At 40.4% G+C, this 15,585-nt stretch overlaps 1 protein-coding gene and 2 long non-coding RNA genes across 3 annotated transcripts; 1 reads left to right on the top strand and 2 right to left on the bottom strand.

The window, feature by feature from the left end:
• The first annotated feature begins 720 nt into the window (after positions 1 to 720).
• LOC115918358 lies at positions 721 to 1,162 on the top strand. Its single transcript, XR_004062154.1, has 2 exons — positions 721 to 867; positions 1,117 to 1,162. It is a non-coding gene; the product is annotated as an uncharacterized LOC115918358 (long non-coding RNA).
• A 2,224-nt stretch (positions 1,163 to 3,386) lies between these two features.
• LOC115919726 lies at positions 3,387 to 4,932 on the bottom strand. The gene is made up of 2 exons (XR_004061978.1): positions 4,665 to 4,932; positions 3,387 to 3,937 (listed from the first exon to the last, which is right to left on the bottom strand). It is a non-coding gene; the product is annotated as an uncharacterized LOC115919726 (long non-coding RNA).
• Positions 4,933 to 13,813: 8,881 nt separating this feature from the next.
• On the bottom strand, positions 13,814 to 15,121 carry LOC115919800 (apelin receptor B-like). Its single transcript, XM_030974049.1, has one exon. It carries the CDS (start codon positions 15,119 to 15,121, stop codon positions 13,814 to 13,816), a length of 1,308 nt encoding a protein of 435 aa, XP_030829909.1.
• Between the last annotated feature and the right edge of the window lie 464 nt (positions 15,122 to 15,585).

Here is a 15,585-nt window from a genome sequence, read left to right as displayed (position 1 = left end):
TATAGCGATACAATTTACTAACAAGACATTAACACAGCATTGCTGAACGTGACATAGGGCTTTTCATTATCTGCGGAACATATTATTTTTTGATCAAGTTGCGATCATTATGGCCGATTTAAAACCCGGGGACTACGTGACCCTCAGCGCTCGGAGGGGTGCCGTACACGACGACCGTGCTAACATTGACATCATTCTCGGACTCCATGTTGGGAGGGATGTTCAGCGGCCGAATCGAAGCCCAGCGGGATGAGGTCAAAGGTTACTACCTTATTGACAGGGATGGTGAACTTTTCAGGTATAAGACTTCTTCGTCTTCTTCTTCATAAATCCTCCTCCTTCTTCTTTAATTCTTTATCTTCTCTTCTCCTTCGTTTTCATCTTTTTTGCCTGGTTTTTCTTCTAACCCGATCGCAAAGACTTTGAAGAAATGATTTAATGGCAATTTCAATATCTCATTGTATTGCCAATACAAATTATGTTCGTATTTTGTCATTGCTATGTGCTTACATTAATTTGTATAATTAGTGACGCCCAAGGTTCGGGACTTTGTCTGGGGTTTGGAGATCAAGCGTCGATTATTAATTATCATTCTTTGCAGTGTATGTGTGTGTGTGTGTGTGTGTGTGTGTGTGGGGTATACAAATTGACCCCATTAATTTGCGTTTTAATGATCAATGCTACTAAGCCATTTCTGCCTCTTTCTATATTTCATTGTCAGTATGTTCTGAACTTCCTGCGGAATCGAACTCTTGGTATCCTGAAGATTTTAAGCAACTCCACATGCTTCTCTTAGAAGCTGAATTCTACCAAATAGAACCAATGTGTGAAGCCATCCGGGAACTGCTGCAGAAACCCGACCCCGCGGTACGAATTTGGTCATTAATCAATAATAGAGGGAAAGAGGTGCATGGGTCCACCTCATAGAATTGAACATATTCCTATGAATTTCATTGCATTTTAATGTCCAAAGTGTCACTGCATGCATGCAGTTATTTCGACATCTGGTTATTTCGTTTAAGATACTGTAAAACAAAAGATTTGAAATGTTATTGTCACATGTGGGAAAACAAGCCATTATAAACTTTTATCGTGTTTTGATCCTTTCATGGACAGGTAATCGAAGTTGAGGTCCGCTCTTTTCACGATCAGAACACTTGGACCCATTTTCCTGGAACCTGGGAAGCATTAGGGGTTTGACAATCCTGGAAGAATGGAAAATTGATGGTCCAAACGAAACCCTCCGGAAGGTTCCATGTCTCAAAAGCAAAATAGACAAACGGTGGATTTCATCGAAAGCTCCGTTTCGGAACATGATTTCTGGCGAGTGGATTTTTTGGAAAAAGTAGCATATCAACAAAGTACACCTGACAAGTTTAATCGGTCACAACTGTTCCTGGAGATCGGACGACTTGGATTTAGTCTCAAAGCAACAGAGAATCACTGGTCAAACGATTGCATGGCGAAGCGCCAACAATGGGTATTCACGCGAACATAATCTGAGGCATCGCTAGACCATTGCACATGGGGGGGGGGGGGGGGGGGTGGGGGGGGGTGAAGGGGTTGACGGATCAATGTTCAATTTTTCCAGCAAGCAAGCAGAAAAAGAAACATGTATATTAACAATGTCAAAGTTGTAGTACTATAGTTTCATAATTAATTGATTAATGAACACATCATAACACATTCACTTTATATATTATGTAGTGTGACAGCAGATTTCGCGAACTACTGGTAAGTTAACCATGTGATTGAATCCAGGCGCGTACACAGGGGGGGGGGGGGGGGGGGGGGGGGGGGGGGGGGGGGGGGGTGGGGGGGTTGGGGGGGTTTAACCCCCCCCTTTGGTAATTTTTTGTGTGTAAACCCCCCCTCTAAATTTCTCTAAAACGCCCCCTTTTGGATTTTTTTTTATAAAAAAAAAAGAAAAAAAAGAAAAAAAAAAAAAAAAATTCCCATGGTTGACCTTAAAAACTGACCTTACCCCCCCCCCCACGGAGCAAAATATCAAATTTTCAAATTTCGAGACCAAAAAAAAAAAAAGTGTCCTCTTACCCCCCCCCACCCCCCCCCCCCCCCCCCCCCCCCCCACATAACCCCCCCCCCCCGCCCCCCCCCCCCCCCCCCCCCCCCCCCCCCCCCCCCCCCCCCGCTTATTCAGCGGTCGGCTGAGTCGTCGGGATTTTTTTGGGACCAAAAAAAAAAAAAAAAAGTGACCTCTTACCCCCCCCCCCCCCCGCTTATTCAGCGGCTGGCTGAGTCGTTGCGAAATTTTCGGCCCGATTTATAAATGTTAAACCCCCCCCCCCCCTTGAACAAATCTGTAGTTGTCTTAAATCATTCAAATAGTCTGGCTTTTTAAAATGTTTACAATACCAGTTCAGTCGAGTTTTGGCTTTAGCAGGTTTGCGCTGAGTTCGTAATACATGTAATGGATAACATACATACGTTATTGTTAAATAACCAACAAAACAAAAGAAAAAAAACACCACACCGAAATCATGTTCTCTTTCATATGAAATTTAGAGTTTTGATGAATAAAGATTTAGTGGAAAGATCTATTAGGTCGAAAAGAGAAGAGAAACGGGTTTAAAGTTGATACTCTAAGACAATCCCAAATACTGAGATAATTACATAAATAGAAAGCTTTTAACCCCCATAATAACACAAAATGGTGTCCACCCGACAAAACAAGTTTAGAATAATGAATTTATTCGAGTAAACTCTATATCTAAGTCTGAAACCCGGAAGTGCACGTAGAGTCGGGCCTCTATCCGTGACGTCACGAACGGGAGTCATGGGCTCAGTGAGAGTGAATGGCAGTGATATCCCTACGTAAATGCTATCCTGTCAGAGCTTAGATTTGTTGTTGTTAAGGAGTATATTTGATGGATTTTCTGTTTTCATTTGAATGAAGAATAACGAAGCAACATTTTCCAGTCGCTGATTTCTTTTTATATCCTCATATTCACCTATTTGGTAGAGATTTAAGACGAATTTACTGCTTAGGAATTAAAGTTAAATCGTGCACTTATGAATAGGCGGATGCATTATATTGTCATCAGATGAACATGAGCAGTTTTGTAAAAACGAATAGGTCTAGAACTATGATAGTACTTATCATAGATGTGTGTGACTGCCTCAAAAAAGGATACAGTACCAGTTAAACATTTTATGTTGTAAAATATCAAACTTGAACGAGATCATGCAAGCGCGCTTCCTCTATTTTGGCGAGTGATGCGGCTCTTGCATGAACGTTCGTGGAGCGAGCAGAATCGGGAGGTAAGACCAAGCCGCTGCTTTAGGCGCTGCTAGTAGTACGTACGTGCGCTAGTTATATGTTTATCGGTGTCAAGATATACAAAATAGCCAGACACTCTCATAAATGAGTTCTACAGACTGTTTATTGACAACTACATCAACATCTAAATTCATAGAAATCTGCTGTTACACAAATATTACATATACGAACGGTCATTTAATTACTCCGATACCCACGAGTGTAATTCGTACAAGTTAACTTCCCAGTTTTAAAGTGTCCGAAATTAAGACAATTTATTGTCCGAAATAAGGCGAAAGCCTTTTGCTTAGTATTTGCTATATCAGAAGGTCAAATACCGACATAGTTCCTACGACGATTCGATGCTTGAAGACTTGAAGACTTGAAGACGATGCTTGAAGGTTTATGTCCCGTAATCGCTTGTTACGGCAATCGGTCACGTGCTTCAAGATCCCGGATATACTGACTCGGCGATTCTCGGATGCTAATCCGACGATCCGATGCTTGGATGCTAAGTCGACGATTCGATGCTTGGATGCTAATTCGACGATTCGATGCTTGGATGCTAATTCGACGATTCGATGCTTGGATGCTAATTCGACGTTTCGATGCTTGCTACTAGTTAGTAGTGAAGAACGTTCTTGTCCGCTCTTACGGCTATAAATGAAATTATCAATATATCCTTCAAAATACATGATATTTAATTTCTACGGTTTCAACACTTATTTCTAATACTCATTTTCGAATAAAGCAAACGATGAAATAATAAAGGTTATTTCACCAGACTTTCTTTATCCGGTTATAACAAAACCAACATTCCACTACACTTTCATTTCATTATTAACTAGGGTCACCAATCTAACTGACCGGGCAAAAATAGATTTAATTGCTATATCAGAAGATCCAAAACCGACATGGTTTCTACGAGGAATAAATCCTGGAGACTTGTGTCGGAAGGATGATGACCCACAAACTTAATCAATCATTATAACAATTCCGTTATGTCAATAAAAATTCGTTAGAGAAATTAAGTCATTTCTAGCACAATAATTTCAATAATAACTTGTTTCTCATCATTACTACTAGGTTGTACTGCGTTAATTCATTAACACAAAATAAAATGTTCTTTTACATATAATTTCAAAATGTATGCATGAAGCGTTAAAGCATTTATATCAATAAACGTATATAATTATCCCTATCGAACGACGCTCTGGAGAAACGATATTTCATGAACGGCTCTTTCGTCACGTGTTCGTGAATAATTACTTTTGATACACATACGAGCTAATTTGCTCTAACGTGGTGCTTCTTGCACACTGTAAACATGTAAATTATCTGAATCTCATTATCACACATAGGTTATGTATAGAAAGCTACTTACAGTTATGTTGACAAAATTGTGCCAATGGCAGGAAAATCGAGGTTCTGGGCTACATGGAGGATACCTCTCGTACCGGTGTCGCCTGAGGAAAAGGACTGCTTGCGCCGAATACAAAATCAAGGCTCTGGTAGCAACTTCCACAACACACATAAGGGTACCTGTTCAAGACCTCTCACACGTCCAGCTACAACCTCGTCTTCTAGTCAACTGCCCTGATTTAAGTCCACACGTACACACCTTTAAGCATTCTCGTCACCACACCCTAATTTGCATATATTCAGACGAGCGAAATATTTTCTATCACTAACGCCCTCTAATGTCTAGATGCCCTTGAAAATAGGAAAACAAATAAAATAAGAACAAATTTCCCATTTTACTCTGACAATCGGCAATTGCAAGAGAATGAAAGCGACGTTGCCAGCTAAGAAAAACAACTAACAAAGACTTGCTCCTGACTACCGGTGTCAGAATTGGTAGATGAAGGATGTTCAGGGCCAAGGAAGGCGAAAGACATGGGAAAAAGGAAGAAGAAACCATCGGGAGATCGCTGTAGTGTATGGTAATGAACTGTGCATGGGTAGACAGCTACTGTTCACTCCGTGCCTGGGCCGATTTCAACACCAAAACAAAAATTACATGGTGAAAATATCGACTAATAGCACATCGTTGGCATGTATATGTCATAATTTTTAAAAGGGGAATTGATATTAATACTATGAAGTACTAGGGGAAGGTAAAGAATTGTACATAGAATTATAATTTATTAGACTTTTCAGCCTTTGAAACAAAAATATGCAGAAAATCGTATCACTTTGCACATGTTTGCTATGGAACATCCGGGTACGTGAATATACTCTCTCCCGGACGTGAGGTCATAAATAGTAGACCAGCGTCGTGACTGATTTTCTATGCAAAGAGAGGCGGATATTTAGACATTTCAATTGAGGATTTCGAGTAGACAGAATTTTTTGTGATATACTAAGTAATGGAAAAACTTAAAAATAACATATACTTGCCGTAGGTAACAAATTAAGGGACATTTATTTGCTTAGAGTATCAACTTTAAGAGACTGAACGCCCCAAGATATATTCACTATATGTCATACGGTTCGATGGGCCTTTGACTTCTGACAAATGGTTTGGTCGACCTTTTTGTAAAGGGTTAGGAAATTACCTGTGACCTGTAGAGGGCGGAGTGCTAAGACAAGCCGGCACTCTTTGCTTGGTTGGCCCTCTCACAGGTGAGTTGACCAAACTTGAACCACTGTTATGTTTAGTAAATATTAATATTGTTATGCTAGAGATTTGTTATGTACATATGTGTATTGTGTCAGAACGATTTCAGTAGTTATTTTGATGTATCATGTGGGTTGATATGATTATATTGGAGACGAGGATTTAATGTTAAACTGTGTGATGCTTAGCGCTTTGATTTGTTATATGCATTTACATTGTAGTACATGGTTATGTACACTAATAAGTTGAACGCGCGGTACCAAAATTGGGTGTAGTGCGTGCGCGCTAATGTTGCGCCTGGTCCCAGGGCCAGGACCAGGACCAGGGTACGCTCTAATTGATGTGATGAGTATAAGTCTTGGTTTAGGAATGAGGTCAGTAAGAACGGTAGGGAGCATATAAAAGGAGTGCTTATAATAGAAGTTGAGTGTTTAAAAGTATTGCATGTTGTTTGTATTTTGGTTGCTAAGCTAGGGGATATTAATTATGGCACTTCAAACAGTGATGATCGAACTTTGACTATTTTTTGTTTTAAATGATATTTTATTTCCTTCCTCATAATTCACATAACAAGAAATTCACATAACAAGAAATTATCAAATTAAGCAATATAAACAAGATCTTTGATACAAGACATTTCATGAGTTACATCAATCAATGAACATAGAAAAAAAAAGGGGAAAAAATTCTTGCATGTAACAGTGTATAATCAAAATAACCGTAGAGGAAGGTTTAAAGTGTAGATTTTTTTGTTTTAAATGATATTTTATTTCCTCCCTCATAATTTCACATAGCAAGAAATTCACATAACAAGAAATTATCAAGATAAGCAATATAAAACAAGTTCTTTGATACAAGACATATCATAAGTTACATTAATCAATGAACATAAAGAGAAAAAAAAAGGAAAAAAAAAAAGTTGCATGTATCAGTGTATAATCAAAGTAACAGTAGAGGAAGGTTTATGTAGCCATTCGAGGGTTTCTAGCGCCCTCTATCATTGTAAACCTTATTTCTTATTTTGCAGATTGCTATAAAAGAATATTGTAACATGTTAAATTGAGATGGAATAATAGGAGTAAGAGCAATGTTTAGGGTTAGACCAGGAGATTATTGGAGTTTGTTTGGAAGTAAGAAAAATATGGAAGATAAATATATGAATGTGTTGCTCTATATGAGGTTTATATTGACTGTTCTAGTTGTTAAGTATTTGGGTCAGGTATTTACCTGTGTTATTGTTGAGAGTTTCAGCTACATTGTACTGTGGCAATTGTTTTTAAAGGGCAAATTTACTCGTTTAATATTTGATAACATGACATGTTTGGAGAATGCATGATCTCCATGATTATCGGCATTAGTGATATGTAATGTGTCTGTTACTGGTTACTACTAATAAAGACTCTTTGCTTGGCCCTCTCACAGGATCTGTCTGTCATTGATTTCGAGTTCTCGACCACCTCACATTTTGAATAGATCCAAGAACATTTCGGCCTTATGTGTTTTAGTTCTTATAATTCCTCAGAAAAATGTAAGGTTCACGAGACAGACTCAGTATTGTGAGCCCCCCCCCCCCGTCTCGCACGCACCAAGAAACCGAGCTGGTGACTTTTAAAAAACAAAAATGGTGTACTGATTAGAATTTTCTTTTAAATGATACGTTTCGTACAAAAGTTTGCAGTTTAAGAAGTTAATATTCTTTAACATACTTTTTTTCTGTACGGGTCCTAGAGGAGAAATTTTAGATATTGATGCTGGAGGAGGGCGGGAAGTCCCTGCAACCATTTTAAATACACCTTTATTCATCTTTAGGTACTTGTGAGCCTGAAAAGGTGTTTATATGAAGAGGGAGACTACCTGTACATTACTACTGATTTATAAACCATATTAGGCGTGTTGTGACCACCTCTTCCCGGTAATATATGTAATCGTCGAAGACTACTTGTATACGTATCAATATAGTGACTGCTTGAAGACGACCTTAAAGACTTAATTTCGTTATAGTTAAAGACACCCGTTTACTGATAAAGTCAGATTATCCAATTTTAAAAAAATTCCCAGAACTTTGCATTAGTTTTAAAGGAACAGTAAAGATAACTGCTCAATAATAGAAATAGGGAATGATTCTGATGATTATTGAAGTACTTTTGAAATGTTTGCTCTCGTTGATGTGGGCTAAGATGCATGTAGCTCTACCACCCTACCAGATGGCCTATAATGCCAGTAAGATTCCTGGACAGGAATCCTGTGGGATGGGGGCGTCCCCCGTGATTGGTCAAGAGGGATAAGCCCAATCTCGAATGTACCCCATGATTTCCCAACTTCCTTCCTGTAAATTTACTGGTCTTATTTTGGAATATTAGAAGCTAATTCAAAGTGTAGGGGATACAGCCGGCCCGTGCCCCCCAAAACAACAACAAACATAAAAACATGAACACAACTAGCGTCAAATTAAATTTCCGTTTCGGTATTGGTACTATGCTCCCTTTATAGATTGTATTGGATTGGCCTCTGTTGGGAATGTTCACAACTCCTATGAGTATGGGATAAATGTATATAGACATCCCGGCCCCCCCCCCCCCCCCACTCAGTGTTATTTAGGGTACGCATATGCTCGTTCCCTCTTTTTGAAAGTACCCCTATCTGAGGACAGCCAACATTTCCGAACCCCCCTTTCGCGGGCTTTTTGCGGGCTTTTCCTGCCTTGGAGACCCCCCTAAATCAGGAAAAATGCTCAATGTACCCCCTAAATTCGGAATAATTTCTCAGGAGTCCGAAGAGATTAGAGAAAAAAAAAAGAAAAAACACCCCCTTTTTAAAGAAATATCCGGGTGAAAAGTCAAATACACCCCTTTTTTACAATTCTCGGGCCGGACTTTGTCGCACGAAAAGTACCCCTTTACCGGACATTTTGGCAACACGCATGCGGTCATTCCGAAACCTGAGTGGGGGGGGGGGGGGGGGGGGCCGGGATAGACATGAATAGAATCCTACATGTTCCATTGACAACTTCGGTATTAAATGTTTGCATGACACATTTTCAAAATTCAGAAATTAAGCGTATAAGCGAAAGAATATATTTGTCGGTTATGAATGGTATTATAAGAGCACTGAAGCATACAGTTCATCGAACAGGCATGATTTAATCCAGATCAATTTGTATAGGGGTTGCATTTTACTACGATGCTCTGTGCATCTGTTCGTGGTGTGTGTACATAGGAAAATAAGAAGATATATTGGGTTTACTATCTTCCAGTTATCGGTCATAGGAATCTTTAAAACGCCTGAATTTCCAAATTAAAAAAAAACTAAGAATATCACTCACACGTGTTTGTTGTTAAGTTGTGTTATTCGAAGACTGCTACGATGCTCCTTCTTAATATCTTGATAAGTCTTAAGATGTCTGACAAGAATGCGACTATAACGACAGTATGTGTGTAAATAACTTGTGCTCCTCAAAAACGGCAAATGTGCTCCTCCTTTTAAGATTTGAGATGTTTGACTGCCTCTCTCCTATAGTCTAGATCCTCTTATGAAATAAATAGATATGGAATACTCGGTAATTACATGCATGTACCCTTTTAATGACGCGATTTGTGATTTACATACATCTTTTTGTTCTTTAAAAATGGGGTTGTTTTTTATGCCCTAAATGAGACCCCCACGTTCCACCTCCAACAGCAATACCCTTTTCCCTCGGTGTTTGTGTACGCGCATGATGTAAAATGGCATTTGTTATTTTAGGATTGCATGTTTGAGTCATGAGTACTATATGTTATCTTTTGTTCATAAATATTATAAGTTCAGTTCAAGAGGCACTTAAAATGGCACACATGTGTTTATTACGATCGTACTATACTAGTTGTGCATTTTTGTTGATACTTAGATGAAAAATGGAGTGTTATCAATCGCATTCCTGTTTTTTCATTTTTTCCCGAATTTAATATTAAAGGGCCAAAATCATGACGGCACGGGTTTCGTGCTGTAAGGAATCTAGTCCAGTGAGAGATAGCAAAAAACTAGGCATCTTTCTACCCTCGGAAGGTTCAAATGTTGAAACAAAGTGAACCTTCCCAATGGCATCGGCAAATTCGTAGCATGGCTGGAGTTACCAAGTCTTCACTTAGCCTTCCACCCTGCCTTGGGCATAACGACTCGCAGAAAGCTGCCCGGGGTGAATGAACACTTCGCTAAAATCTGTAACCAGCTCCCATCATTGGCCTGGGTATCTCTACCATCTTATTTTCCACCCTTACCACCACCGATCATTCATGCCCATCAAGTGTATAACGTCTTACGTCGGCTGAAGGCATCCAAGGCAGCGGCACCGGGCGATATTCCAATCAAACTTATCAAGGAGTTTGCAATGGAACTCTCGGAACCCCTCTCGGTGATATTCAATGCAATTCTTCACACTGGGAACTAATCCTTCGAGTCGGAAACGAGCAGTTATCACTTATCACTATTCCGAAGAAACAGCAAGTTTCACAACTATCAGACTTACGTCTCATCTCCATCACTGCAATATTATCAAGCGTGATGGAAATATTCATCTGTAGATGGGTTACTTGCGACCTCTCACCTGTTATTGACCAGAAGCAGTTTTGTAATGTTGTTGGCAGCTCCACGTCACATTACCTCATCAGCCTTCTTGACTCAATCGGAAAGAATCTAGACAGACCTGGCCACTGTGCATCTTTGTGCGCGATGGAATTCACAAAGGCGTTTGATATTACGTGAATCACAATGTTGTCATTGGAAAGTTAATCAACTGCAGAGTACAACCTGCACTGGTACCAGCGATTTGTAGTTTTTTGAATGAGCGCAAACAGGCAGTTAAGCTATGGTCACAAATCAGAACGGCGACCGACCGATTAGTAGCCTGCGCGGTCACCGCTGGAATTTAAGCATCGCCCAATGATTTTTTTGGAGAACTCGAGCAGGCTGAAAAGCCCCAGCGATGCCTGGGCGGTACCTTGTCGATTTCCCGTCGGTCGCTGGTCGATTTTAGGTAGAAACTGCGCGAAATCGGAGAGCTTCTCTGGGGGGCGTGCTGGCAGTGACCAACAGATGACCCACCAATTCCCGAGCGGTCTCCCACCAGCCACCGGCTAATTTTAATTAAATTGCCCGGCGGCCGGCCGGTGATCGGCGGGGCGCCAACATACGCTCGGTGCCCGGGCGTTCGTCGCCCGGGCACCGACCTATTTGAGCGTTCGCAGTCGAGCTATTTAGGTCATCAATCGAAGCCGCTAGGTTAAAGGCTGCCGACCGATTTTGGACTCGCCGCCCAGTGACCGACTGATCTCCCCGCGGCGACCGGCCGGCGACCAGGCGGTACTGCTCGGCAGCCTTGGACCTAGCGTCTTCGATTTTTGACTTAAATCGCTTGACGGCGAACGCTCGATTAGATCGGTGCCCGGGCGGTGACCGCCCTGGCACCGAGCGTACTTTGGGCGGTGAGTGAACGTGAGCAGGCGCCGCTCATATTTTAACTCCGCGCTAAAACTTCAGCAGCGAAGGAGCGATGCCCTAAAAACAAGCGGTGCCCGGGCGAAATTCGCTAAAAACTCGCCGCTCGCCTACATAGCTTTAGAGTTGGTTCAAGCATATCTTGTGATCTGGGAGTTACATGCGGAGTCCCCCAGGGAACGAAATGAGATCCCGTGATCTTTCCTGTCATGATTAATGATGCGTTGAGTGAATTTAAGCACAGGTGGAAATATGTGGATCACCTCAGTGTAGTAGAAATCCGCCGAGCGAATGAGCCCTCTACTGTCCAACTTCAACTTGATAGTCTTGTCCGGTGGTGTGAGTCGAATGACATGAAGCCCAACTCTACTAAATGTTGTGTCATGAATATCTCGTTCATAAAGCAAGTGCAGTTTCCTAAACTCCAAGTCGCTGATACCAGCTTATCCGTGGTCGACCACTTCACGTTACTTGGTGTCCGTCTTCAAGCCGACTTAAAGTGGGACACCAATGTTTCAGCTATGGTTTCGAAGGCTAGCAGACGTCTCTACATCGTATATCGCCTCAGAAAATGTAGACTCCCGATCTCTGATTTGGTACGTCAGACCTGTCTGGTCCTCGTCACTGACCACTGCTCAATCCAATGGCATTGAATGTGTGCAGAAAAGGGTCTGTCGAGTCATCCTTGGAGGGTATGACTCCTACCGCGGTGCTTTGGATCACCTCCGTCTTGATTCTCTCCACTCATGACGAGAAGGTCTTCTCCTCTTTTTCGCACATGACCTTCTCACGCCAGCTCGCCATCGTGACTTTCTTCCAAAGTCCCGACGATCACTGTCTGGAAGGCAGTTACGCAACTCACATCTTCTCAATGAACCAAAATGCAGGACCACAAGATATTACAATTCTAGTATTCCATCAATTGTTAGATTACTAAATAGGAATTCCGACCTCCTTATATAGGTCTAGTCATCCTAAACCTCTATTTGAATTTGTATGTAGTTTTATGAATATAGTTTTGATAAATATGATTTTAATAAATAAAACTTTGATAAAATGTAGTTTTTAAGAATTTTATTTTGAGAAAAAAGAGAGTAATTTTTAGAGATATAATTTAATAAATGCAATTTTGATAATTGTAATTTCTATATTTTCAAGTCGGTTTTTATATCAAGTATTGTATGTTTAAAACAATGATGAATAATTACATTTTTCGAATCATCTCTTTATTATGTAATGTAGACCCTATTACTTGAACAGTTAGCCTTTTATTTCACTAATCAATGATCGACCTTTAAACGTTAAGTGATTCAAATAAAGGATATCTTAAACTTAAAAACTTAAAATGTTGTTAAAGGGAGAACGAAAAGTTAGCACGAGTGCTAGTCGGGATGGTTCTCCGAGTTTCAAAAACTGTATGCAGTCATATTAATATTTATTTAATATATAATAAGCAAATGGATGATTAATTGTGCTTCCTCCTATGTAACTACAAATTTATATAGGCCTACTCAAATATATTTAAGATGATGAATTTACAATAAAAAAATGTACTTTTTAAAAGATTCAATATCATTATGCAATTACATCATTAACAGCGTACTTAAAAATAGTGCAATGTGATTCCCTTTGTGCCTATGTACATAAATTCTGTGCATATTCGTTTTTCGAAACTCTATGGTTATATTCAGTAAACGTAATTACCAAACTTTTTATCATTCCTAATCTTTCCATAATTGCAAATTGATATATCTAAAAAAGACATGAGCATGAAAATCTTTTGGTGTTGCTAGATATATGTAAAGATGTGAAAATGTTAGATGTTACAGATAACTGTACTTTAAAGATAAAGATCAGTTCTGGTCATGCGATTGCATTGTGAAAGAAACGTTGTGGAATCGAGATAAAAATGTTGATCCTCTAGCATTGGTATTGGTGTGTACTGCAAGGTTCGGGAATCATCAAAATAATAAGAAATTTGGCCCAGCCTTAGGTTACAAGCACTGTACACAGAAAGATGTATATTGGACTACGCGACACATGCGCGACACGTGCGCGATATCTATCAGGTCCAAATATATATATACTAATTTACCAAATATATCAATTAGAAGGCGGCTTCTCGGCATAATTTGTATGATCACGTATAAGTCAAAACATATTCTTTCACATGATTGGTAATAAGAGCTTCCATTTTATTTTTTGAGAGGGGGGCGTTTCCAAAACTGATCTTTACCTTTAAACGCTTTATATCCTACATACGATAAATGTACTTGTACCTGCTTGTTTCCTGCATACATGACAGAAATATCTTTGACATACACGAAAGTTATCTTTTAAAGAGCAAACCGCTTAATCTAACTTTTAAAAAAGGTATCTCATTTAAACAAGTTAATCATAAAATCTTTCGAATTTTTTCAATTTTAATGACCCGATGGCAATTCTCAAACACTGTAAATGTCAGTTTTTGATGTCGAAATATTCTTTGACATGTCCATCTTATCAAAGAGCGGGGCATTTTTGGCAGATTTGCAGGTGAACATGTCCTTGAGAGCATTTCTGAATTCAGGATACCTTGCCGCATAGATGATGGGATTGGCGCAAGAGTTGTAGAAACCAAGCACGGTGAGCATCCGATGGAGGGGGCTGTTCAGATAGGATATAGGAACCCAGCCGAGGCTGTAACCGAGGTAGGCAATCTGGTTCGGCGTCCAGCATACGATGTAGATGATGATAACGGTCAGCATTAGTTTCAGAACGCGGTTTCTGGCCACGATATGGAATGACGATGCCTTGTTTCCATTTGTCGGGGTTGTAGCATGAGTGATGTCTCTGAAGCTGCGGAATTGTTGACTGAGATTGCGCGCAATGAGGATCTGGGTGACGAGCATGGTTAGGCAAGGGACAGCGAGTCGGAGGCAAAACCAGTAGTAGGCAATGATGGTTTGCGCATTGGCGAATGTGTACTGCTCGGTGCACTGGTTCTTTGCGTCTACACCGTAGACGATGAAAGCGAAGAGTCCGGACAAGACGGAAAGGAACCAAACGATGATGATGAAGATCGAGACACGACGTCGAGTGATGAGGCGTTTGAAGTGAAGAGGGTAAACCACAGCGATGTACCGTTCGACAGATATAGACATGAGCAGGTAGGTAGAGGCCGTGACAGATACCCAGAGTAGGCTTTGCGTTTTGATAAGTTTGCAGTAGACTTCACCTAACCAAGTCTTAGGAATGTACGCAGGCAAAGGGATTCGTATGAGGAACGCCGAAGTTAGTAAGTCCGCACAGGCTAGGCCGCCGATCAAGGTATCCGTCGATCTGCTCAATCGTCGACGCTGAAAGAGGACAATGATCACCAGGAAGTTTCCGACAATGCCAACGAATGCAGAGATGAGCTGGAGAATGAGTACCCATGACCAACTGATCGGATACCAAGAAAAAGCGCTGCTGTCTGCGCTATGCTCTCCCGATCCTCCCTGAAGTGTGGTCAGCAAATGTGTAGGAACCGTTGTAGATTCGTAATTACTCCACCATTCCCACTCTCCTGTCGTGATCAGCTGCGTCGCACCCCTGGTCGAGGAAAAGTATTCAATGGAGCCACTGTCCAATGGGTTAGCTACAGTAAATATGGTAAAACCATCAGAAACATCCGAGGCTAGTGTCCGTGTGATCGCGTCGTGACCCAAGTTAGGATTGGTGTTCATTGGTGGTCTGTCAGTGTGGTCAGCTACGACACTTATTAAGAACATTGCGACTTTAAGCAAGGCGAGCACAACTAGGCTGGTTCTCTTAAACATCTTAATTCCTTTTACCGAATGACTTCCTTTAACCGGAGTTGATTTTGACTCGATCTGGAAAGATGAAGAGTTGTACATATTTTATTAGAAACATAGAAACTTTTCTAATTCAGCATTTGAAAAGCCTTTACTTTTTCATGTATTTTGAGCGAAATATGGCTCCATGTTTTTGATGCGAACCGTTATCAATATCATCGCCATCATCATTATTTTCATTTCATTTTCAGAATATGACTGATGCCCCAATCATTCCATTGCAGGAAAATTCGAGGTAATCAAACATGGCCAATTGTAGTTTTCTCATTAATATTTCTAAAGAAAAATAAAAATGTCTCCAGTAAAGGAATAGTGAAGCTAAGTTCTCAATAATAGAAACAGGGAATTATTCTGATGATTGCAGAAGTACTTTTGAAAGG

The sequence above is a fragment of the Strongylocentrotus purpuratus genome, unplaced genomic scaffold, assembly GCF_000002235.5.
Source record: "Strongylocentrotus purpuratus isolate Spur 01 unplaced genomic scaffold, Spur_5.0 spur5_scaffold_7, whole genome shotgun sequence".
Lineage (NCBI taxonomy): Eukaryota > Metazoa > Echinodermata > Echinoidea > Camarodonta > Strongylocentrotidae > Strongylocentrotus > Strongylocentrotus purpuratus.
Note: the sequence above shows the minus strand (reverse complement) of the source record. Positions and strands in the feature narration are given on the sequence as shown.

What these genes read in the sequence shown, in the direction of transcription:
- LOC115919800 (XM_030974049.1), bottom strand. Translation starts at nt 15,121, where the DNA reads ATGTTCTTAATAAGTGTCGTAGCTGACCACACTGACAGACCACCAATG.